Below are 22,956 nucleotides of genomic sequence, written 5' to 3'. Positions count from 1 at the left end.
ATAAAAATGGAATAGTAGTATTTATTATTTTTATTTAATATTTATAAAATAATATAAAAATTGAAAAATATAATTATATATTAAAATAATTTTTAATCATTTTGAAATCATTAATTTTTTAATTATTTATTAATTTTCAGTTATTTGATTAATTAATTAGTAAAATAAATTATAATTAAAAAAAAGTTTTATTATGAGTATTTTAGTCTATAAAATATTGTTAAATAAGTTTTGTGAAATTCAAATTCTATCAAAACTTAGGTAATATTAGAATTGAATTTTATTTTTTTAACTAAAAATATTAATCAATTAAATTTTATAAAATGTAAGGAATTGGAATTAAACTAAATATAATATAAATGAAAAAAATTGGATAGTATTGAGAAAAAAATACAATTTAATTGAATTATAGGGGTCAAAATGCAAATACATACTAATATCCCATCGAATGTAAATTAATGCGAGGTTGCAAAAGCTACTAACATAGAAGTAAAACGGTAAACTCAACGGTCATATATTTTCAAATTTCATTCCCGTTATTCAGCCTTTCTAAGTTCACATCTCTCCTTGGTATTTGTTTGGTCTTTTCTCCCTAAGCTGTCTGAGCCTTCCTTCATTTTCCCTCCGCCTTTCACCTCCTTCTTCACTGCTCCTTTTTTTTTTCTCTTTTCTCTCCAAAGGCAAAAAGAAAAGAAGAGGGAGAAGACTTAAATTTGTGCTTTAAAATATGCTGCAAGATATGTGGAATGCTCCTCCTGGTTTTAGACCCACGAAATCCGCTCCCACTTCACCAGCCAAGCCTCTTGGGGTTTCCAGAACACGCTCTGAGTCCTTTCACGCCATCCATAAAGTCCCTGTGGGTGACACTCCTTATGTGAGAGCAAAAAATGTTCAAGTGAGCCTTCTTCTGGTTTAGTTTGAAACTGGTTCAGATACGCGATAAGCTTTCTCTTGCTTTTAGTTCATTTTCTTGATAAGTTTCATTTGTTTTGTCCTGTTTAATTAGTTGGTAGATAAAGATCCAGAGAAGGCCATTCCTCTGTTTTGGGCAGCCATAAATGCTGGGGATAGAGTGGATAGTGCTTTGAAAGATATGGCCATTGTCATGAAGCAACAGAATCGGGCTGAGGAAGCCATTGAAGCCATCAAGTCATTGAGGAGCCGTTGTTCAGATCAAGCCCAAGAGTCCCTTGACAATATTCTTTTGGATCTTTACAAGGTTTCTGGTTAAATATCAATATGTAATGTTTAATTATTTTCTGCCCATTTGTTTCATTTTATGATTATTATGCTATAAATGATCTCGTAGAGATGTGGGAGATTGGATGACCAAATAGCATTGTTGAAGCACAAGCTATATTTGATTCAACAAGGGCTTGCTTTCAATGGCAAACGCACAAAGACTGCCAGGTCTCAAGGAAAGAAATTTCAGGTCTCTGTTGAACAAGAAGCAACTCGGTTACTGGTAAGAAATGTTATCTCTGCACTCCAATCTCTAAAGCACTCTATCTTGGGCACTAGTTGAAGTTGGGCATTATTCTTGTTTCAGGGGAACTTGGGATGGGCACTGATGCAGCAAAATAACTACGTCGAAGCAGAAGATGCTTATCGGCGGGCACTTTCTATTGCAACTGACAACAATAAGATGTGCAATCTTGGTATATGCTTAATGAAGCAGGGGAGGATTGCAGAGGCTAAAGAGACATTGCGCCTAGTGAAACCAGCTGTTGCAGATGGCCCAAGAGGTGTAGATTCCCATCTCAAAGCCTATGAAAGGGCACAGCAGATGCTTAAGGATCTTGAATCCGAGATGATGAACAAGGGAGGAGACCGGGTTGAACAGAGTAGGCTCTTTGATGCGTTTCTTGGTTCATCATCCATTTGGCAGCCTCAGCCTTGCAAGGATCATAGCAACTTATCAACAACAAATGCAAGCAAATTGCATGATGATTTTGCCGATGAGAACATAGATTCAAATATAGTAGCATACCAGACGGTGCTTTCACAGCAAAAAAGTATCAAACAGTTTGCTACTTTTGGGAATTCACTGAATGTGGATGCACCCCCATTCTATTCCTGGAAAATGGCAAAAGAGCCAACTGGGAATCAACTCCATGAGACCCTTAAGAGAACAAGGTCAGGAAATTCTGCAAATTCGAGCAGAGGGAATGAAATGGGAGTGCTCAATAAGCCACCAGTGGAGCCTGACAACTCAGAAAACAAGTCAAGAAGGCTATCTGATGAAACAGAGGGGCTATCTGATGAAACAGAGGGGAGATTGTCTGAGCTGTTACCAGGCAATGAAGACTTCGAGGAGGCTATTCTTGCAGCAGTTTTGGGACCAACAAATGAAGCAGGGAAGCCAGTTGAAACTGGTATCACCAGTATCTTTCAAGCGACAACCGAAAAGAGGCTCGAGGTTTTCCGGGACATAACACTGTCTCTCAGCCCAAGAGCCTAGCCTGACTAAAGTCAGCCTAATTCACTAAGTTAATCTTTTAAAATTCTCGGATGGAGATGAACTTGTTCTCCTGGACCCTAGTTCCTGTGAGCAGTGGGGTTTTCCCCATTGCTAAAGAATATTATTTCTATTTTTTTGAGTTTGGGAATAAATTCAGTATCTAATTTCACTATATATTTGCAAACCCCAATTCATCGTGGCTGGACTTGGATAAGAGAAACAGAAACATAATAGTAACTAAATATTACTACAGTTGCAGCTACTGCAACTCCAACAGCACTCTGTGCAAGAAGTGTACCCTTAGCAGCTCTGGAAGGTGGAGTAAAGCCCAGCTTCTGATAATTTCTTGTGCGCTTCCGCATAGTCTGTGAAGAATGCATCCTCGTCCTGCCACAGTAATTATGCAGATCACACACAGTGTATCAATTATCCACGCGAGGAAACGAATATAGTCTGCCTAATACCTCTGCACATCGCTCAACATAGGGGCGAAACTTAGGATCTTCCACCAGAGTCTTGTCCAAGAGGGAGCTTTAACAGCCCCTCTGAGTCTCGTTTCAGAAGCTTAGGATAATAAGTTTCTGACCTGAAGTGGGAGTTGTCAAACTTCAGCGGCTCCTTTGTCCAAGCACCTTCAAAACCTGATCTTTCCCTATGTGCCTTTCCCTATGACACGAAGCAAAAAATCAAGGTCAAGCACGTTAAAAACAATCATTTCCAATCTCTGAAAACATTACCAGGGTATGACCACCAGAGTGTGCCACAATTTCCTTGTCTGACAGACCATTCGAGAAAATACATCCCTTAAATGCGATGCACCTGCAACCACATTAGATTATAATGGTATGTGTTTCAATGAAATGAACACAATAGTGTTTTCTTCAGCAGATACTCAGATACAGACCCTTTTTGGCATCAGGAAGACGACCCTCCTCAGCAGATTCAGTTGAATCCTGACAAAGAAACAAAGAAGTTAGTAGATAAGAACTATTGGGTGACGGCCATTCTATCATAAGAATACCTTTCTGCCTGGGACGAAGTCAATATTTGGACCTCCAGTGACCTCTCCACTGCAACAACCCCAGCTAGCTAAATTTCCCGAGAAGAAAAAAAAAACAAGTTAAATTAAATCTATAATTTCTGCAACAGTATGAGAAATAATTCCTTCCATTGTTATTGAACAAAACTAGATCATATGATCTGAAAATAAGTAATCACCTGATAGAGGTCAGCATACGTAATTTTGGGGTGTTTGGCCTTGATTTCCTCTGAAAAACAGAATCCAGAAGCAATTTCAAGAAGGGGGAAAAACTAATCTCAAAACAAACGTCCAGATATAACTAGTAAAAAGAGCTCACCGCACAAATCGATAGCGAGTTTAAGACCTCTATTAGCTTCGTGATTGTACTCTTTCTCGTTCCTGATGGAACCATTAGGCCCTCCAGTCTTGGTTTTAGCATCGTAAGTTCCCGCATCATGCCACCTTCACAAAACATTTCCATTAGGGTAATTTACGATTTAATCCCTGTGTATTGCCATTATTAACAAGTCAGTCTCTGTATTTTTAGAAACCTATTAAAACGTCCTTATGTTTTATTTCCGTCAACGAAATAGTCCTTCCGTCCTATTTTCCGTTAAAATTAGATAAAGGAGGAGAGAGAAAATTTTTAAAATCCAATTTTACCCTCAAATAAAACCATTTATTTAGTCCTTGTATATTGTAATTATTAACAAGTTAGTCCTTACATTTTCAAAAATCTATTAAAATATTTTTATCTTTTTTCATATCTATTAAAACGTCCTTATTATTTTTTTCCATCAATGAAATAGTCCCTATCTTTTCTCACATCTATTAAAACATCCTTATCGTTTATTTAAGTCAACGAAATAGTCCCTCATCATCGTTTCTTTCTGTCAACGAAATCGTCTCTCCCTATATTTTTAGAAATATATTAAAACGTCCTTATTGTTTCTTTTTGTCAACGAAATAGTCCCTATCTTTTCTAAGATCTATTAAAACATCCTTTTTGTTTCTCTTTATCAACAAAATAATCCATATATTTTCTTTCCTCCTCCTCCTCCTCCTCCTCCTCCTCCTCCGAAAAAGAAGAAGAAGAAGAAGAAGAAGAGAAAGAAGAAAAAGAAGAAGAAGGAGAAGAAGAAGAAGAAGAAGGAGAAGAAGAAAAAGAAGGAGAGAAAGAAGAAAAAGAAGAAAAAGAAGAAGAAGAAGGAGAAGAATGAGAAGAAGAAGAAGAAGATAAAGAAGAAAAAGAAGAAAAAGAAGCAAAAGAAGAAAAAGGAGAAGAAGCAGAAAAAGAAGGAGAAAAAACAGAAGAAGAAGAAGAAAAAGGAGAAGAAGCAGAAGAAGAAGAAGCAAAAGGAAGAAGAATTGATGAAGAAGAAAAGGAAGGAGGAGGAGGAGAAAAATAATTAGGGGCAATTTAGTCTTTTACTATATTTTTAACGGCAAAAATAGACAGAAGGACTATTTCGTTGACGGAGAGAAAACATAAGGACGTTTTAATAGGTTTCTGAAAATACAGGGATTGACTTGTTAATAATGGCAATACCCAGGGACTAAATTGTAAATTACCCTTTCCATTATCAATTTTCGAAACTCCCAGCAATTGCAGTCCATGTGATCAAGCATAATTTAACCATGTTTTTAATATATTATTTACTGTTTATTTACACATTTTTCTAGCTTAAATTGTGTTTTTGTTATGCTTTTGTAGAAAAGGAAGAAATTGAAAAGTTGGAGAAAAAGTGGAGAAAATGACAGCAAAAGTGATTGGACCAGTGATTTGCCCAAATCACTCGCAGAAACTGCCCAGATCACTAGCAGAGATAGCACAGACTTGCAGAAAGTGATTGGACCAGTGATTTGCCCAAATCACTGCCCCGATCACAATGACAGCAGAAAATACAACAAAGCGGGAAATTGTTCAGGAAACCGAATTTTGAGTTTTCAGAAGTCCAAATCCAACTCAATCACTACCAAAACAATTCCAAGAGCCACGAAAGAGTTTCTCACTTAAGAAATTCCAGTTGCAATTAAATTCAACATCAAAAGAGGAATCACAAGCCAAATTAAAAGTGGATTTCAAAACCCTAGAAGGATGGAATTCTTCAGCTATAAAAGAGCAACCTCCAAACCAGCAAGGGGCATCTTCTGATCAGCTAGTCAGCATCTTCTCCCTCGCCAGAAACTCTGCAGCCTCTTTCCTTTTTCTTTTCTTTTCATCTTTTTGTGTATTTAGTCCACCATGAGTGGTTAAATTCCTCCTTTTCTAGTTGAAGTTGGTGAATTTCAGATTTTGTGATGAATTGGGAGATTTAAATCTCCATTGTTAAACTTCTATTTATTATCAATATTTATGCAATTTGAGCTTTCCATAATTATTACTTTGCTTTTAGAATCAATAAGGGCCCATTGTTTTTAAATTGCTTAAGTAATATTGTTTGAATGATTTAGGTCCGTAATTGCTTAGGTTGTTCAAATACACATTTAATCAAATTGCATAATCTAAACTTGACCACGCGGTTGGCAAGGATAGAATTGGGTTTCTCTAAGTCTTAATGCAGTCAACAGTTGTTCGATGCCAAAGGCCCCAAGGACGTTCCTTGGCAACTTGTTAACTAGTGTTTGATTAGCGAACGTTTCCTAATCAAACTAGAACTAAGGAGGAATTTGGATTGTGAGAAGCGTCTTCCACATCCTAAACTAATTTGTTGAGATAAATAGGAGTATTAAAGAATCAATGATCAATTCTAAACAATCTGAAAAAGATCCATACTTCAACTAGAAGCTTTTCTCTTATTGATTTACTCAAACTTTAAATTATTGCTTTCTTTTGCTATTTAATTTTAATCATCAAATCAAAACCCCCCTCTTTTAATTACTTGTTATTTACTTGACCTAGTCATTATTAGGAAAATCATTGGTGTCAATTCCCTGTGGTTCGACCCTATTGCCACTATCTACAAGTTTATTGTTGATTGTTTAATAGGTTTATTTTTGACGGCTTCGACAACCGCTTATCAAAAATTGGCACCGTTGCCGGGAAATTGATCTAACTAACGTATTTTCCCTTTATGACCAGGTCTGGCCGTAAAGACACTCTTCTTTACGATCCAGAGATTGAGAAAACCGCCAAGAGCTTAAGGAAGCAAGCAAATTTGAGGAACCAAGCCTCAAAACCATCTTCATCAACAACTCCACCTCACAGACCACCTACTGCCCCTACTGCAGAAATTTCTGCACCAGCAGAAACTTCCATCACCACACCTACTACTACTGAATTTGCACCAGAAACTGAACTTCTGGTTATGGCAGAAAATCCAGCAATGGCAGCACCACCTGCTGCACATGTAGAAGCTGAAATACAAGCTGGAAACGTGCCCATCCAAGCACCTCAGCCACGGGAAAGAACTCTCAGAGAGTTAGCAGAACCAGTAGGAGATCAAGCACCCTTATGCATTGAATATCCCCTATTGACAGCACCATTCGAGCTAAAGACAGGTCTAATTCATCTCCTTCCCAAATTCAGAGGCCTAGAAAATGAAGATCCTCACAAGCATTTGAAGGCATTCCACGTTGTGTGCTCAACCATGAGACCCCAAGGTATTCCAGAAGAAGATATCAAGCTTAGAGCCTTCCCTTTTTCCCTTGAAGACTATGCCAAAGAGTGGCTATTCTACTTGCCACCCGGATCCATCACATCATGGGCTGATATGGTAAGAGCATTCTTGAGAAAATTCTTCCCAACCTCAAAAGCCATAGGCATCCGTCGAGAAATAAGTGGCATAAAGCAAAAGCACTCTGAAGGCTTGTATGAGTACTGGGAGAGGTTCAAAAAGTTGTGCACAAGCTGCCCTCGGCATGATATTTCTGACCAATCTCTCATCGAGTACTTCTATGGAGGATTGCTACCCTCAGAAAGAAAGTTTATTAACACAGCCTGTGGAGGAACAATTGAAAAAAAATCACCTCGAGAGATGAGGGACTTAATTTCCTCCATGGCTGCAACTTCTCAACAATTTGGAGACCAAGAGCTGCCATCAAGGAATGTAAATGAGGTGAGTACATCCATTTTAGCATCCCAAATTTCTGAACTCACCAATGCTGTCCGTAGCCTTGTTGTGGGTCAAACCCAACAAGTCCAGCAGATTCAGCAGCCCAAGACATGTGGAATATGTGCCAACAACCACCCAACTGATCTATGTCCTTCCCTTTAAGAGGAGGACCAGCAAGTCAATGTTGTTGGAGGTTTCAATGGGCAAAGAAGGTATGATCCCTATGCAAATACTTATAATCCAGGTTGGAGGGACCATCCAAATTTCAATTATGCAAGGGGAAATCAATATCCAAGCTACCAGCAAAGGAATCAAGCTCAAGCTGCACCTCAGAACTCCAAAGCACCTCTTGAAGAGATTGTGCAGAATTTAGCAAATACTGTGCAAAGTCTTGAGAAACAAGTGAGTCAAATGGCCTCTTCAATGAGCAAATATGAGTCTCAAGGGAAGCTACCTTCCCAAACTGAGATAAATCCAAGACAAAATGTTAGTGCCATCACATTGAGGAGTGGAAAAGAGCTACAAGACAGCAAGGTTGAAAAATTGCAAAAACAGGCCATGGAGGAAAATCTGCCAGAAAGTGATCAGGGCAGTCGATTTGCCCAAATCACTGACCAAATCGCTAGGCAGACTGAGCTGCCCAGCAGTGATTTGCCCAAATCACCAGGCAATTTGCCCAAATCAACAGATCAGGCAGAATCCAGTCAAGGGCAGAAACAACAACCAGCAGAGAAATTCAAGGTACCTCCTCCCTTTCCAAAGAGATTTGCAAGGTCCTAAAAAGAAAAAGAGGAAAAAGAAATACTTGAGACACTTCGCAAGGTAGAAATCAACATTCCCCTACTTGATGCTATCAAGCAAATTCCAAGGTATGCCAAGTTTCTCAAAGAACTATGCACTAACCGGAGGAAACTTGCTGAACATGAAAAGGTAAGTGTGGGGGAGTGTGTCTCAGCTGTCATTCAAAGGAAACTTCCCACCAAATGCAAGGATAGAGGAATGTTCGCGATTTCATGCAAAATAGGCAATGTGGGAATAAAGAAGGCCATGTGTGACCTTGGAGCTTCAATTAATGTCATGCCCCTTTCTATTTTTAACTTGTTGAATGCAGGTACACTCAAGGGCACCAGCATTATGATCCAATTGGCTGACCGATCCATTGTCTACCCTAAAGGAGTGCTTGAAGATGTGTTAGTGCAAGTGGACCAACTAGTCTTCCCAGGTGATTTTTATATCATTGACATGGAGGAAGATAAGAGCAACACCACCTCTGATATCTTACTTGGGAGACCATTCTTGAGCACAGCAAGAACAAAAATTGATGTGCATGATGGCACATTGACCATGGAGTTTGAAGGGGAAATTATAAAATTTAATGTTTATGATGCCATGAAATTCCCCAATGATGTTTCTCCTGTTTATGGCCTTGATATAATTGATGATTTAAGTCAAGAAATTTTTGATTTTGATCAAGAAAACTTACTTTATGAAGGTCTTTGCAGGAGAGAAGAAGTGGACAGCAACACCAAGACAGACCAGATGGAGTACTGTTCACAGCTGGTTACAGGTGATTTGCCCAGCGATCTGCCCAAATCACCCAGACAATCTGCCCAAATCAGTGAGCAGACAGACTTAACAGGAAGTGATTTGACCAGTGATTTGCCCAAATCACTGGGCAAATCAGACAGCAAGCAGACAGAAAACCAGCAGACAGAGAAAGCACCAGATCTGAAACCCTTGCCTAGCCACCTCAAATATGCCTACTTGGGGGCTGGAAATACACTTCCAGTAATTATTTCCAACCAGCTCAGCCAAGAGGAAGAAGAAAAGCTCCTTGATGTGTTAAAGAAGCACAAAAAAGCAATTGGGTGGACCTTGGAGGACATAAAAGGCACCTCAAGACCATTCGGTGGAGGCTCATCTCACCAGAATCAGAGACAGGATGCAGCACATGGAGCACCTACTGGACCTGTTGGTAGACCATTTTCTGCCCAACACCGTGACAGACAGTGATTTGACCAGTGATTTGCCCAAATCACTGGCCAAATCACCCACAGGCCAGGAAGTCTTTTTCCCTTTTCTTCTTAATTTTTTATATATATGCTTACACATTGAGGACAATGTTTGTCATAGGTGTGGGGGTATTGTTAGGTTATTTTTGCATTGATTTGCGTTGATTCCATCATCTTTTTTTTTCTATTTGTTTCTTTTTGTTTCTTTTTTTTTCTATTTGTTTCTTTTTATTTCTTTTTTGCATTGTTCTTACCCCTTTTTCACACACCAGAATTTTTTTCACACTTCTTGCACACACACACAGAATTTTATCTTAGCTAATTGCTCTACTCAACATAGATAACAAGGTTAAAAGAGCTTCCTTATCTCATGACCCCATTGATTTGCCACCCCTTTAAGCCTAAATTGAATCATTCACAGTATGTTACCTTCACTTAGGGAGTTTTTTCTCTTGAACTGAATCCTTAAATTTGCTATGGTCAAGGGAAATAAAAATACAAATACATGCAAATAAAAAGTTAGTGTAACTCCCTATGAGCTGATTTGCCCAAACTATCATGAAAAACCAGCACAAAACACAAATCATAAACCTGTTCCAATGGTCTAAGACTATGAACTGAGCCTAATAGCCACTTGGAGAAGTGACTAACTGAGTAACCGGGGGTGTATCACCCATGTACACAATCGCGTAAAAAAGGCGGTGATTTTTTTCAAGCAAATAAGTTTCGATGGTCTAGACTATGAACAGAGCTAGTAGCCACTTGAACAAGTGACTAACTGAGTAACCGGGGGTGTATCACCCATGTACACAATCGCGTAAAAAGGTTAGTGACTTTTTCAGGCAAGGATAAGAATAAGTGCTGCTGAAAATAAAAATGAAAATAAAAAGAAAGAGAGAAAAAAGGGGCAAGTCACTCCTAGGGGTTGCATTAAAACTAACATAAAGGAATAAGCATGATTGAGCCATAAACCTTTCTCTTGACCATGGTAGGTGAAGGGAAACAAGGAAAAGAGAGGATGACCTTGGTGCATTTACTATATACTGTGATACTTCAGTTTAGGAGTCTAGGGGAGCTGATTAAGTGGTATTTAGGATCAAAAGAAAAGGGGGGCTTGATTAGCTAAGTTATTGTTTGCTTGAGGACAAGCAAAAAGTTAGGTGTGGGGGTATTTGATCAAGCATAATTTAACCATGTTTTTAATATATTATTTACTGTTTATTTACACATTTTTCTAGCTTAAATTGTGTTTTTGTTATGGTTTTGTAGAAAAGGAAGAAATTGAAAAGTTGGAGAAAAAGTACAGAAAATGACAGCAAAAGTGATTGGACCAGTGATTTGCCCAAATCACTCGCAGAAACTGCCCAGATCACTAGCAGAGATAGCACAGACTTGCAGAAAGTGATTGGACCAGTGATTTGCCCAAATCACTGCCCCGATCACAATGACAGCAGAAAATACAGCAGAGCGGGAAATTGTTCAGGAAACCGAATTTTGAGTTTTCAGAAGTCCAAATCCAACTCAATCACTACCAAAACAATTCCAAGAGCCACGAAAGAGTTTCTCACTTAAGGAATTCCAGTTGCAATTAAATTCAACATCAAAAGAGGAATCACAAGCCAAATTAAAAAGGGATTTCAAAACCCTAGAAGGATGGAATTCTTCAGCTATAAAAGAGCAATCTCCAAACCAGCAAGGGGCATCTTCTGATCAGCTAGTCAGCATCTTCTCCCTCGCCAGAAACTCTGCAGCCTCTTTCCTTTTTCTTTTCTTTTCATCTTTTTGTGTATTTAGTCCACCATGAGTGGTTAAATTCCTCCTTTTCTAGTTGAAGTTGGTGAATTTCAGATTTTGTGATGAATTGGGAGATTTAAATCTCCATTGTTAAACTTCTATTTATTATCAATATTTATGCAATTTGAGCTTTCCATAATTATTACTTTGCTTTTAGAATCAATAAGGGCCCATTGTTTTTAAATTGCTTAAGTAATATTGTTTGAATGATTTAGGTCCGTAATTGCTTAGGTTGTTCAAATACACATTTAATCAAATTGCATAATCTAAACTTGACCACGCGGTTGGCAAGGATAGAATTGGGTTTCTCTAAGTTTTAATGCAGTCAACAGTTGTTCGATGCCAAAGGCCCCAAGGACGTTCCTTGGAAACTTGTTAACTAGTGTTTGATTAGCGAACGTTTCCTAATGCAGGCAACTTGCATAATCTAGTTTGATTAGGAAACGTTCGCTAATCAAACAAGAACTAAGGAGAAATTTGGATTGTGAGAAGCGTCTTCCACATCCTAAACTAATTTGTTGAGATAAATAGGAGTATTAAAGAATCAATGATCAATTCTAAACAATCTAAAAAAGATCCATACTTCAACTATAAGCTTTTCTCTTATTGATTTACTCAAACTTTAAATTATTGCTTTCTTTTACTATTTAATTTTAATCATCAAATCAAAACCCCCCTCATTTAATTACTTGTTATTTACTTGACCTAGTCATTATTAGGAAAATAATTGGTGTCAATTCCCTGTGGTTCGATCCTATTGCCACTATCTACAAGTTTATTGTTGATTATTTAATAGGTTTATTTTTGACGGTTTCGACAACCGCTTATCACCGTGGATACAAAGAAACAGAGGATAATACAGAATTTACGCTAAGCGAAGCATAATAGGGGCGCAGTTTTTGGTGGACATGAGAGCGCGAAGGTCCCTTTGAGCCTTCACTATTTCCTTCAAGTAGTCTGCGTCCACTGTTGGTGCTACCATTTGTACAATTAGAAACAAAACCAAAAACAGAGCCTCAGTTGATGATCAAGAAGAATAACCCAGAAACAGAGATGGATTAAAGGTAGGGAGGGAACATAGGCTTTTCATGAGATTATTTAATAAATAAATGCGGATGTTTCCAGAAACTGCTGCTCCTTCACCTTGAGCGCGTGCGTGACACACGTTATAATATTGTCTTAAAATTTAATAAAATTGAAATTTACATGTAAATAAAATTAATAAAATGTTGATACTAAATTCTACTCTATGTTTTTAGTTATGTAAAGAAAATATAGAAAAATAAAAAAAGATTTTACATTTTTATGTTATTTAAATTTAATGTGATTTTATTGGAGGTTGGTTTGGGAGAAGATGCACGCGTGGGGACAGAATTCCTTATCCTATTGGACATTGGGCCTTCTGATCTCGTGGAGCGGAAAAGATGGCCCGGTTCATCACCCCCACTTCCTGCAACGACTTGTCGTTATTTTAGGGCCCCTCTATCTCATTTGGTACCAAAGCCCCATTCTATTCATTTATCATAATTTTTTAAAAATTCATTTCTATTGAAATTTCAGCCTAAGCCTTTTTATTAGTAATTTATAATTCTATGTAATTTTTAATTTTCTTTATCTTAATTTTTGTAGTAAATTATATTAGTCCGTAAAAAATTTAGTTCTAGAATTGTAATTTTGTTTAATAGTGTTACGATGATCAAGCTCAAAAAAATTATTCATGGTATAAAATATTTCTTTTTTAAAAAATTTCTAAGATATTTTATATCAAGGCCACGAGATAGGTAATAGTCAGACCACACACATGTCCGGGTATTACTCTCATTTTATAAAAAGTTTTTACATCATTTTATACCTAAGGCACAAGGCAAGTATTAACCAGGCCATACACATGCGACCTGGTGTTGGTCCAATTTTACAAAAAGTCCCAAAGGCATTTATCCTACTCTTACAATTACTCCCGAAATTTCAAAATTATTTGCGAAAGGAGGCCCATTGTAGGCGGGCAAAATTTTTGTACGATTGGCGAATGTGAGACAAACTGGTAAGAAGTTGGCGCTAGTGGGATGGATCGCTAAGCAAACGACTGAAGTCCGTAAGGAGGAAAATAACTGGAAGCTCGTCAGGACTGGTTAGGGTAAGAAAATGGCCGGAAACTCATCAGGGCTGCTGGAGTGAGAAAATACTCGAAAGCTCGTTAGGACTAATCGGGGCAAAAAAATAGTCAGAAGCTCACTAGGGCTAAAAATGCCCAAAAGCTCATCAGAGTTAAAAAATGTCCAGAAGCTCGCTAGGGCTAGTTGGGGTAAGAGAAAACCCGAAATGTAATACCCGGCTAGATTCCGGCATCGGAATCCCTACCTTCCGGCGGAATCTCCGTTGGAATATGGAATTTTGATGATGCCAGAGTCTTCTAGAGGGGTAAAATGTGATTTTTAAAATGATTTTTTACTGATTTCATGGTTTTAAATGAAAAAGATTTGAGTTTTGAAAAGAATAGACTAAGGAGGTTTTTGCCAGGTTCGGCCGCCGAAAGTGAAGTTCGGCCGCCGAACATGAGTTGGTTTTGGGAGCGCTTTTGGCCTCCGAAAGCTATGTTTGAACAAACCAGGTTCGGCCGCCGAACCTCAAGTTCGGCCGCCGAACATGGGGGTGTTTTGCAGGCATGTTAGGCCGCCGAAAGAGGTTTGGCTGGCCACCTATAAAAGCCCCTCAGACCGAAAATGGGCGAGTTTTCTCCCCATTCTCGAGCTCAGGTGTGTTCATGTCCTCCTCTAGTCGTTTTCTTGCTTTTTCTTCAAATCCTTCACGTTTTATAAGCTATATGGTTGTTTTGAAGAGTTTTAAAGCTTGGATCAAGGTTTGGAGAGCTTGGAGACTTTAAGAGTTTGGATTCTCCACATCTCAAGCTTTGGGTCGCACCAACCCTCGATTTTCAAGAGGTAAGTGTGGATCTATGCTTTCTTTTACGTTTCATGAAGTTTTAAGTGAGTTTTAAGAGGTTTTGATGGTTGAGTATGGGTAGATATGCATGTTAGGATTTATGTGGGTTTTATGCCCAATGTATGATAATGTATGTTCTTGTGATGTTTGTGTTGGGGTTTAAGTTAGTTTTCAAGCCCCTTGAGCATATGGGAGAGAGAATGCATGATTGGGAGAGAGTATGTGAGGTTTGGTTTGTTTTTGATGGTTTTGGCCTATGTGGGTCATAAACTATCTATGTGTGCTTAGATGTTGTTTTTGGGAGTTTAAGCTTGTTTAAGCTCCATTGTGCATGGTTAATGATGTATGCATGTGTTTGAGAAGTTGAGTGCTTGTTTTGGGGTGTATGGAAGGTTTGGGAGGCTTGAAATGCACAAAGGCTGAGTTCTGGATGAACTCAGGTTCGGCCGCCGAAGGTGGTTTCGGCCGCCGAACCTGCCTGAGGATGCGTGTATTGGCCGCCTAACCTTGCCCCCGAAAGTTGAGTTTTGGCTTGAAAGCAGACTTTCGGCCGCCGAAGGTAATGTTCGGCCGCCGAAAGTGCCTGACTTTCGTCTCTGGAGAGAGGATTCGGCCGCCGAATGTGCCCCCGAACCTGCCTGACTTTCGTCTCTGTCTGAGACTTTCGGCCGCCGAATGTGCCCCCGAACCTGCCCTGTCCAGACTTTTCATGAGTGTTTTCTATGCATGTTTAAGTGATGCTTTAGGGGGTTTTTGGGTAGTTGTTTATGAGTTGTTTAGAGTATGTTTGGCACCTCACTGGAGTCCACCTGTGTAGGATCGGACCCGAGGAACCGAGGTGTTTAGCAGTGTTAGCTGCTTCAGAGTTAGTCCAGAGCTAGCCAGAGGTGAGTGGAACTAACCCTTATGTTTTAAATCAAATGTTTTCAGCATGTTCAAACATGTTCATGCATCATGGATACCATGTTATGTAATAGGTTGTTTGCATTAGAACTCACGAATATGATGCATTGCATAATACGATGATGATGATGTGGATGGATACTGGATGATCCTCTAGCCCTCAGTATGTTATGACATGATATGAAATAATATGATATGGCATGTACATTATGATAGAGCATGAGAAGTCCAGGCGTGGCCGTATCGCCCCTGGCATAGAGCATGAGAAGTCCAGGCGTGGCCGTATCGCCCCTGGCATAGAGCATGAGAAGTCCAGGCGTGGCCGTATCGCCCCTGGCATAGAGTATGTGAAGTCCAGGCGTGGCCGTATCGCCCCTGGCATAGAGCATTGTTGATTTGTTATGGTACGATATTAATATGTAGAGGGCTATTGGTGACAGATTCATCCTTGATGTGACATGTTTGTGTTGTGATGCATTCCACGATAGCATACGTTAAAATGAACTGTTTTCTTTTATAGTTTCTGCTCACTGGGCTTTTTAGCTCACCCCTCTCCCCTAACCCCAGGTTTGCAGGGTCAGAGATAGTCAGGAGATCAGCAGGTTACGTCCATGGTCATGTTTATGTAATAGAATAGTAGTGGACATGATGTAATGTAAGGTTATGTATTGATGTAAAAAAAAAAGTTGTATTGCATAATGAAATTATGTTATATGTTCAGAGTTATAGTATTGTGCTTGGCCCGAGTTGGTTAATCCCTTTATACATGAGTTTTATTTCATGTCGATATATGTGTTGGACCGAGTTTGACATAGGGTATGCTGACCCTAGGGGTTCTATGAGTTCAGTCATAGTGCATACACAGGTCAAGCTGGGTAAAGGTAAAGTATTAAATGTTTTTATGGATATATTTGATCATGTTTGGGATTATACCAGCTGTACAGGATGCATAGTAGGCTTGCTACGGGTCCTGGCGGCCTTATGCCGATCTGGATCCTAGCGCCGGTAGCGGTCCGGATTTTCGGGTCGTTACACGAAAGCTCGCCAAGGTGTTACTATATCGCTCAGATCAATTTTGATCAAGAACTGGATAAAATCTTGGACCGGCCTGATCGGCAAGGAGAGTAAGAAGAAAGTAAGGACAGCGTACACTCAATCCGGATAGAAGCTGACTTAGTTCGATGGACTGAACTAATGCTGCATGATTTCATATCGATTTGGAACAATTAGTGTGATTTACACTCTACAACCATGGCACATTTCACGATCAGACTACTAGGAGAGTATCCGTCAGGCTAACGATAGGCCAACGATCGGGTGTCAATCATGACTAATAAAATTCTCAAATTATTATCCTGATCATGCACTAAGTTTTGTTTATTATTTTTAATTTATTTCATAGTCACAAAACAATTGTCATTTATAGATAGTAACAGGCAAAACGATATGAGTATGAAATGATAATCTAAACAAGCCATGTACCCTAATATTATGAAGATAAATAGCACTTTCGAATCTAAATAATCAAATATTAACGGAAGGATCTCTGATATAATACAATAATCGCTCAAAAGTAAATAATGAGTTGTTATCATAAAATAAGGTCACGTGGTAAGGGTTTGATAAGCCGATACGCAGTACGAATAATGAAAAGGAAGACCCAAACACCGTGGCACCCGGTTCTTCATCAAGACTCGCTCTCTACTAAATAGGTCGAGTTTTTTTATAAAATTACCGTTAATCTAGCAGATCACCTATAATCATGAGATCCCCTATTAATTAGTCGGTAATTCCATCAGATTTTCAAAAGATGCTATAAATAATTCAATTTTCTTATAATATAAAAAGTAATGATTATAAAAATTAAAATACACAATTCTTATACTACTTTTGAGTTCTAAACAATTCATTACATTCTCATTTTCTTCAGTTTAATGATTTAAATATCGGAGTGACTGCAGTAAACGTCAACCACCTCACATTTTTTCTTGCAGATTGATTAATCGCTATACAGTTTTATTTCGATTACATAAAAATATTTAATTTAGACATTATATTAATAAGTAAATATATTTTATATAATAAATATTTTTATTTATTACAGGTATATATCATTAAATATTTATCCTTAATAATATTAGAAATCATGTGATTCATTTCAAACCTTTTGTTCGAAATCTACATGTTTGGATACAAGAGTGAAAATATTAGAAAATAATTAAATGCATAAAATAAGTCATTTCTTCCCTTTATAAAGACATGGGAAAGATATATATATATTGTTTGAACTGCGACATAAGAAAGATATTTAAAAAGCATAGAGCATAAAATTTTTATAAAAATAATTTTATGTAAACCCGCGCTTAGGAGAAATTAGTTTTATCTTTAAAGATTTTTTGAAAACTTAATATGGACAAACAGAAATTCTGATGGGTTAATCTTTTAAGGAATGGAAAATCGACACAAGATCATAAACTCCCTCATATAATTTTTACATGAAAAATTTAAAGAGTATTAATTATTCTTTTTATCTTGTATATTAAATACAATATTGTCACGCCTATTTTGATTTAGTCTAGTAGATAATTGTGTATTACTCGTCTAGGAGATAACTTTTTTTATTAATTTACTTTAGAGAAAAAGAAAAATAAATAGTAAGATAGGTTTTTAAAAAATTATAAAAATAATTGTTGTATTTAGTGGATATAAGGGTAAATTTGAAAAATATAAATTTCTTAATTCTCACTAAATAAATAATTTTTTAAAAATGACAGATAAAAGTATATAAATAAAGCAATTACTTTTATAATTCTATATAGTTTTTTTTAATCTTTTTTTCTCTTTTTATTGATTATTCCAATCTTTCTTTTCATTATTAAAGTTTAGATAATTAGATTAGAGAAAGGATAACTTAATTAAAATAAGAGTTATTTTATTTTTATTTAGATGATTTAATAAGTTTTTTAAATATATATGACGGATAAAAATTGCACAGAGCGAGTAATTAAAAGAAAAAAGTTACGGATATTGTAGCAAATGAGGCAATTATTATAACGTTGTCCGGTGCGGTGATGAAAAACTTAGACCCAGCGGATGATGCTCAGACTTCAGAGCCTGCAATTATGATGGTTATCGAAGGTGTCGCAGCATTCTAATTTTGCAGTATTTTCCGTTCAGACAGCTAATATCCTGGACCTGGACTCACCAACCTCGGATGGACTTTGGTCTTGAGGAGTTGCACTTCCGCTTGTTACTGTCTTCCTGATTTCTGAACCACTTCCGTAAATTTTTGTAGGCCGTCAACCATTCAACCACTCTACCGTCTTGGCTTTTAAATTTTTTTCAGAGTTCGTGTAACATTCAACCATTTCCAGCAATTGCAATTTAATTTTTTTTTTAAATGAAAATTTTACTGAAAAATTGTGAGGCTTTTTTTTAAAAAAAGTGAATAATTAGATATTCATTTTGAAAAAGAAAATAAACAAATTAAGGATAACATTAACTTAGTTTAGTCTTAGCTTATTTACTGGAAAAAAATCTTAATTGGACTGTATTTATTCACTTATGTTTTAATTCAAGCACTATATTTCAATTTATTTTATGCAGAATTTTTCTAAAATATTTTTCACATTCTTTGATATTAAAAACATTAATCAGTAAAATGTTTTATTGATAAAATTTTAATTATTTTTTAAAGAAAATATGAAAAAGATATTTTCTAAAATTTAAAGATTTTATTAATATTATGAACTTCTATGTATAAACTTTATTAACATTTTTTACTTTATTATAGCTAAATATTGAAAAATATATTACACTTTAAAAGATAATTTCATATCTTCATTTAAAAAGAAAACAGAAAAAAAATATTTTCATATCTAAATTATTTTTTGTGCCGTTGAAGTGTCAAACTGTCAATTGCCAAAAAAACCCTTCACTCTCATTCTTTTCCCAGATTTGGCTTATAGTACGCCGAGTCTTGCCATCTTGGCTGGCAGTATCAACCTGGCCGCAAACATTTGGCTTCGTGTGATGCGCTGCATGTTGGAAGGTATTTTGCAGTAAATATAATAAGCTTCAGGCCATTCTTCACGAAAATTTAAATATAAAATTATTTTGGCTCTCTGCCCAATGCTCATTGTCTCTCTGCTATACCTCTCAACTCTGGTCCTCTCTTCCGCCATATCCTAAGCTTCTATCTCTCTCCATAGAGAGATAATAGGTTTCCACGACGAGCAAGTTTGTCATCTGAAGAATGCAGAAGCTTTTCTAGAGATATAGCTTGTGTTTTGGTTCAAGAGCTAGTTACAAAGTCCAGAACATAGACAGAGCAAGCATGGAAGACCCTCCAATAATCACAGCTCATTCTGAAACCAAAGCAACAGTCCTTTCACCATACTAAGATCTTTCACAGCAAAAACTTCTAAAGCACAAAAAGGAAAATAAAGTTTCTTTTGCTTTCTTAAAGCATTTACTTTTCCTTTCGTCTCCAAATCTCAACAGGAGATTGATCTATTGGAGAGGAAGAACTGAGATCAAGAAAATGGGTTGCTGGTATTCAAGATTAGAGAGGGAAGAAATGGTTTCCAGATGCAAAGCAAGAAAAAGGTACATGAAGCAGTTGGTGAATGCTAGGCAAGCTGTCTCTGCTTCCCACGCAATGTACCTTCGTTCCCTGCGTGCTACTGGTTCAGTGCTTCTTCAGTTCTCCAGTACAGAAGCCAATCTCCACCTCCATCATCACCGCCACCACCAGCACCATCTCCCACCTGTCTCACCCTCGCCACCTCCTTTACCACCCACGCCGCCACCTCCTCCTCCACCAATGAGCCCCAGCTCCGACACTTGGACTTCCATAACCACCTCCACAGCTCTCCCCCCGCCTCCTCCGCCACCGCCGCCTCAGTCTTCAAGCTGGGACTTCTGGGATCCTTTCGTCCCGTCGCCTCCTCAGACATCACGGTCAGTAACTGAGGAGGAGTGGGAAGAGGTGACAACCGCGACGGCGTCTGAAGTGGCGGTCACGCCTACAGGGACAGCAGCTAGCCTAACGGCGCCACCATCGGTAATGAGTGGGTTCTCGAAGGATACTGGTAGTGGGAGCGGGAGTAAGCTTGCCATGGTGGTTTCGAGGAATGGCAAGGATCTGGCGGAGATTGTGAAGGAAGTTGATGAATATTTTCTCAAGGCTGCTGATGCTGGTGCTCACCTTTCTTTGCTTTTAGAAGTTCCAACCCCAAACTTTTCCTGCCAAAGCAAAGGAGGCGAGTAGTTTCCTTGGAGTTCATCCTGTACATTTGTTTTATTAGGCTCTTATTTTACTGATTCCCTTCTGTTTATTTGACATTGCAGGTAAAGTTTATGACCATGGATGCAATTTGACAAATCCATCATTATGGACATGGGGTTCAAGTCCAAAAATGAATGGATTCGGAAAGATGGGGGAGGGAATGGCTGGAAATACTACAGGAATTAGCCACTGCTCCACTGTAGAGAGGCTGTATGCATGGGAGAAAAAATTATTTCAGGAGGTGAAGGTTAGATCTTCATTTCTTCCATAGAATTGACAATAATTAATCCGTAATTAGACTTTAAAAATCGGATTGACTGTTCAAAAAAGTCAAAACGTGGGCATTTGGCCTGTCTCTATCAATCCTGGAGATGGTGAATTTTATCTAATTTATTTATTCTTTTTTGCTGGGTGGTGTGGATTAGAATGCTGAAAGCATAAAGATTGAGCATGAGAAGAAGGTGGCATTGCTGAGGAAGCTAGAGGTAAAAAGGGCTGACTATGTAAAGACGGAGAAGACAAAGAAAGAAGTGGAAAAATTGGAGTCACTAATGATGGTTGCTACACAGGCCATTGAGACTACATCTGCTGAAATCATCAAACTAAGGGAGACAGAGCTCTACCCTCAACTTCTTGAGCTTGTAAAAGGGTTAGTCCTTGGTGTCCTTAATTTCTTGTGCTTGCTTTCCGTACTGATCATAAGGGTACTTGCTTTTGTGGGGGTAAATTGATTACCGGGCAAAAATTGAAATGGACCACAGTACGCCGCTGTTGCATTTATGTATAGTGCATTTTAGCCGTCGCAAGATTCAAAGGGATTTGGTAGTTGTAGTTTCAGTTGTGAGTATTGAGTAGTGATCATAGGTAAATATCTGGAGAGGGGAGAGAGAGAGAGAGAGAGAGAGAGAGAGAGAGAGAGAGAGAGAGAGAGAGAGAGAGAGAGAATCAAATATGGATTTTTTTTTTCCTGAGCTGAAGATTTGCCCTGGTATATATTTACTGTACAGAAGGTTGCTTTTGACTGCTTTTTGGCTTTTTACTGGCTTGTTTTTTTCACTGCCTTTATTTGCATTTTGTTCAAAGATTACAGTGATAAAACTGTTCAATAGGTACGCATGCTTGAACTTTCTTCGGTTCTTCCCCCATTGTCCTCCTCAAGGAGACAATCTCGTGGCTCTGTGTCCTATACTGTGATTGCAAGTAAAGTATATCAGGAAAATTCTGTTCCCATCATTTTAACTTGGGAAATTATAATGCAAATCTAATTCTAAATTGAGTAGCAAATTCAGGACTTCTAAGGGATATGCATGGTTGCTGTTTAATTATTTGCTGCTTCATCTTCCATTCTGCAGATTGATGTGCATGTGGAGAAGCATGTACGAGTCTCATCAGGTCCAAATGCACATAGTTCAGCAGCTCAAATACCTCAACACCATACCATCTACTGAACCCACGTCTGAGATTCACAGGCAATCCACTCTCCAGCTCGAACTTGAAGTTCAGCAATGGCACCAATCCTTCTGCAACCTAATGAAGGCACAGCGTGATTACATCCAGTCTCTATCGGGTTGGCTTCGGCTCAGTCTTTTCCAGTTCAACGCAAACCCACTTTCCAGAACCAATCAAGAATCTCAAATTTACTCCATTTGTGAGGAATGGCACCATGCAGTTGATCGAATTCCAGACAAAGTGGCGTCTGAAGGAATTAAGAGCTTTTTAACAGTTATTCATGCCATAGTTGTCCAACAAGCAGAAGAGCACAAGCAAAAGAAGAGGTCAGAATCAGCATCCAAGGAGTTTGAGAAGAGGACTGCTGAACTTAGATCACTGGAAAGGAAGTATGGTCCATATTCAGTGCCAGAAACATCTGGCAACACAAGAAGCAAGGATCCAGTAGTAGTGAAGCGGGCTAAGGTTGAGATTATGAGAGCAAAAGCAGAAGAGGAGAAAAGTAAGCATGAAAAATCAGTAAGCATAACGAGAGCAATGACACTGAATAATCTGCAAATGGGATTCCCACATGTCTTTCAGGCGATAGTTGGGTTTTCAAGTGTATGCATGCACGCATTCGAGTCCGTATACAACCAAGCAAAAAGTACCCAAACAGTAAATGATGTGAAGAGAATATTACCCTAAGAAGAGATCCAGATTTAATTGGTTTTCTGTATATATATAGATAGGGCTTCTAATTCTGTATCTGGATTGAATCTTGTATAAGTGTTTGAAAAATTCATGTTCGCATCGGGCAGCAAAGATGGGGCATATAGAAGAACTGGCAGCACTTTGTAAGTGTGCTGGTGTAGACCTTGGTGAGCCATAGAGCTAGAAGTTTTGAATTTGGGGTTTTCATTATAAAGTGTTCTGTCTCAGGGAACTTTGTGAATGGTTTTGAATTTTCTTTTCTGTATTGCTGTCTATTTTTCTGAATGTGGGTTATTTTGGCTGTTGATCAAGTGGAGGTATAAAAATCAAAATTAGGA

General features: G+C 38.1%; 2 protein-coding genes and 1 pseudogene across 3 annotated transcripts; 2 read left to right on the top strand and 1 right to left on the bottom strand.

Moving 5' to 3' along the window:
• Positions 1 to 429: 429 nt before the first annotated feature.
• Positions 430 to 2,631, top strand: LOC110609044 (protein POLLENLESS 3-LIKE 2). The gene is made up of 4 exons (XM_021748358.2): positions 430 to 895; positions 1,007 to 1,219; positions 1,310 to 1,465; positions 1,550 to 2,631. Exons 1-4 carry the CDS (start codon positions 728 to 730, stop codon positions 2,459 to 2,461), a joined length of 1,449 nt encoding a protein of 482 aa, XP_021604050.1. The 5' UTR covers positions 430 to 727; the 3' UTR covers positions 2,462 to 2,631.
• Positions 2,605 to 12,448, bottom strand: LOC110609045 (annotated as a pseudogene).
• A 6,731-nt stretch (positions 12,449 to 19,179) lies between these two features.
• On the top strand, positions 19,180 to 22,891 carry LOC110609828 (protein ALTERED PHOSPHATE STARVATION RESPONSE 1). 2 transcript variants are annotated; one of them, XM_021749648.2, is made up of 4 exons: positions 19,180 to 20,450; positions 20,539 to 20,717; positions 20,902 to 21,125; positions 21,829 to 22,891. In XM_021749648.2, exons 1-4 carry the CDS (start codon positions 19,730 to 19,732, stop codon positions 22,610 to 22,612), a joined length of 1,908 nt encoding a protein of 635 aa, XP_021605340.1. In that variant the 5' UTR covers positions 19,180 to 19,729; the 3' UTR covers positions 22,613 to 22,891. The 2 variants fall into 2 exon arrangements, with proteins under 2 accessions (XP_021605340.1, XP_021605339.1); XM_021749647.2 differs by having other exon boundaries at positions 19,189 to 20,450; positions 20,539 to 20,723.
• The last annotated feature ends 65 nt before the right edge of the window (positions 22,892 to 22,956 follow it).

Source organism: Manihot esculenta, chromosome 2, assembly GCF_001659605.2.
Source record: "Manihot esculenta cultivar AM560-2 chromosome 2, M.esculenta_v8, whole genome shotgun sequence".
Lineage (NCBI taxonomy): Eukaryota > Viridiplantae > Streptophyta > Magnoliopsida > Malpighiales > Euphorbiaceae > Manihot > Manihot esculenta.
Note: the sequence above shows the minus strand (reverse complement) of the source record. Positions and strands in the feature narration are given on the sequence as shown.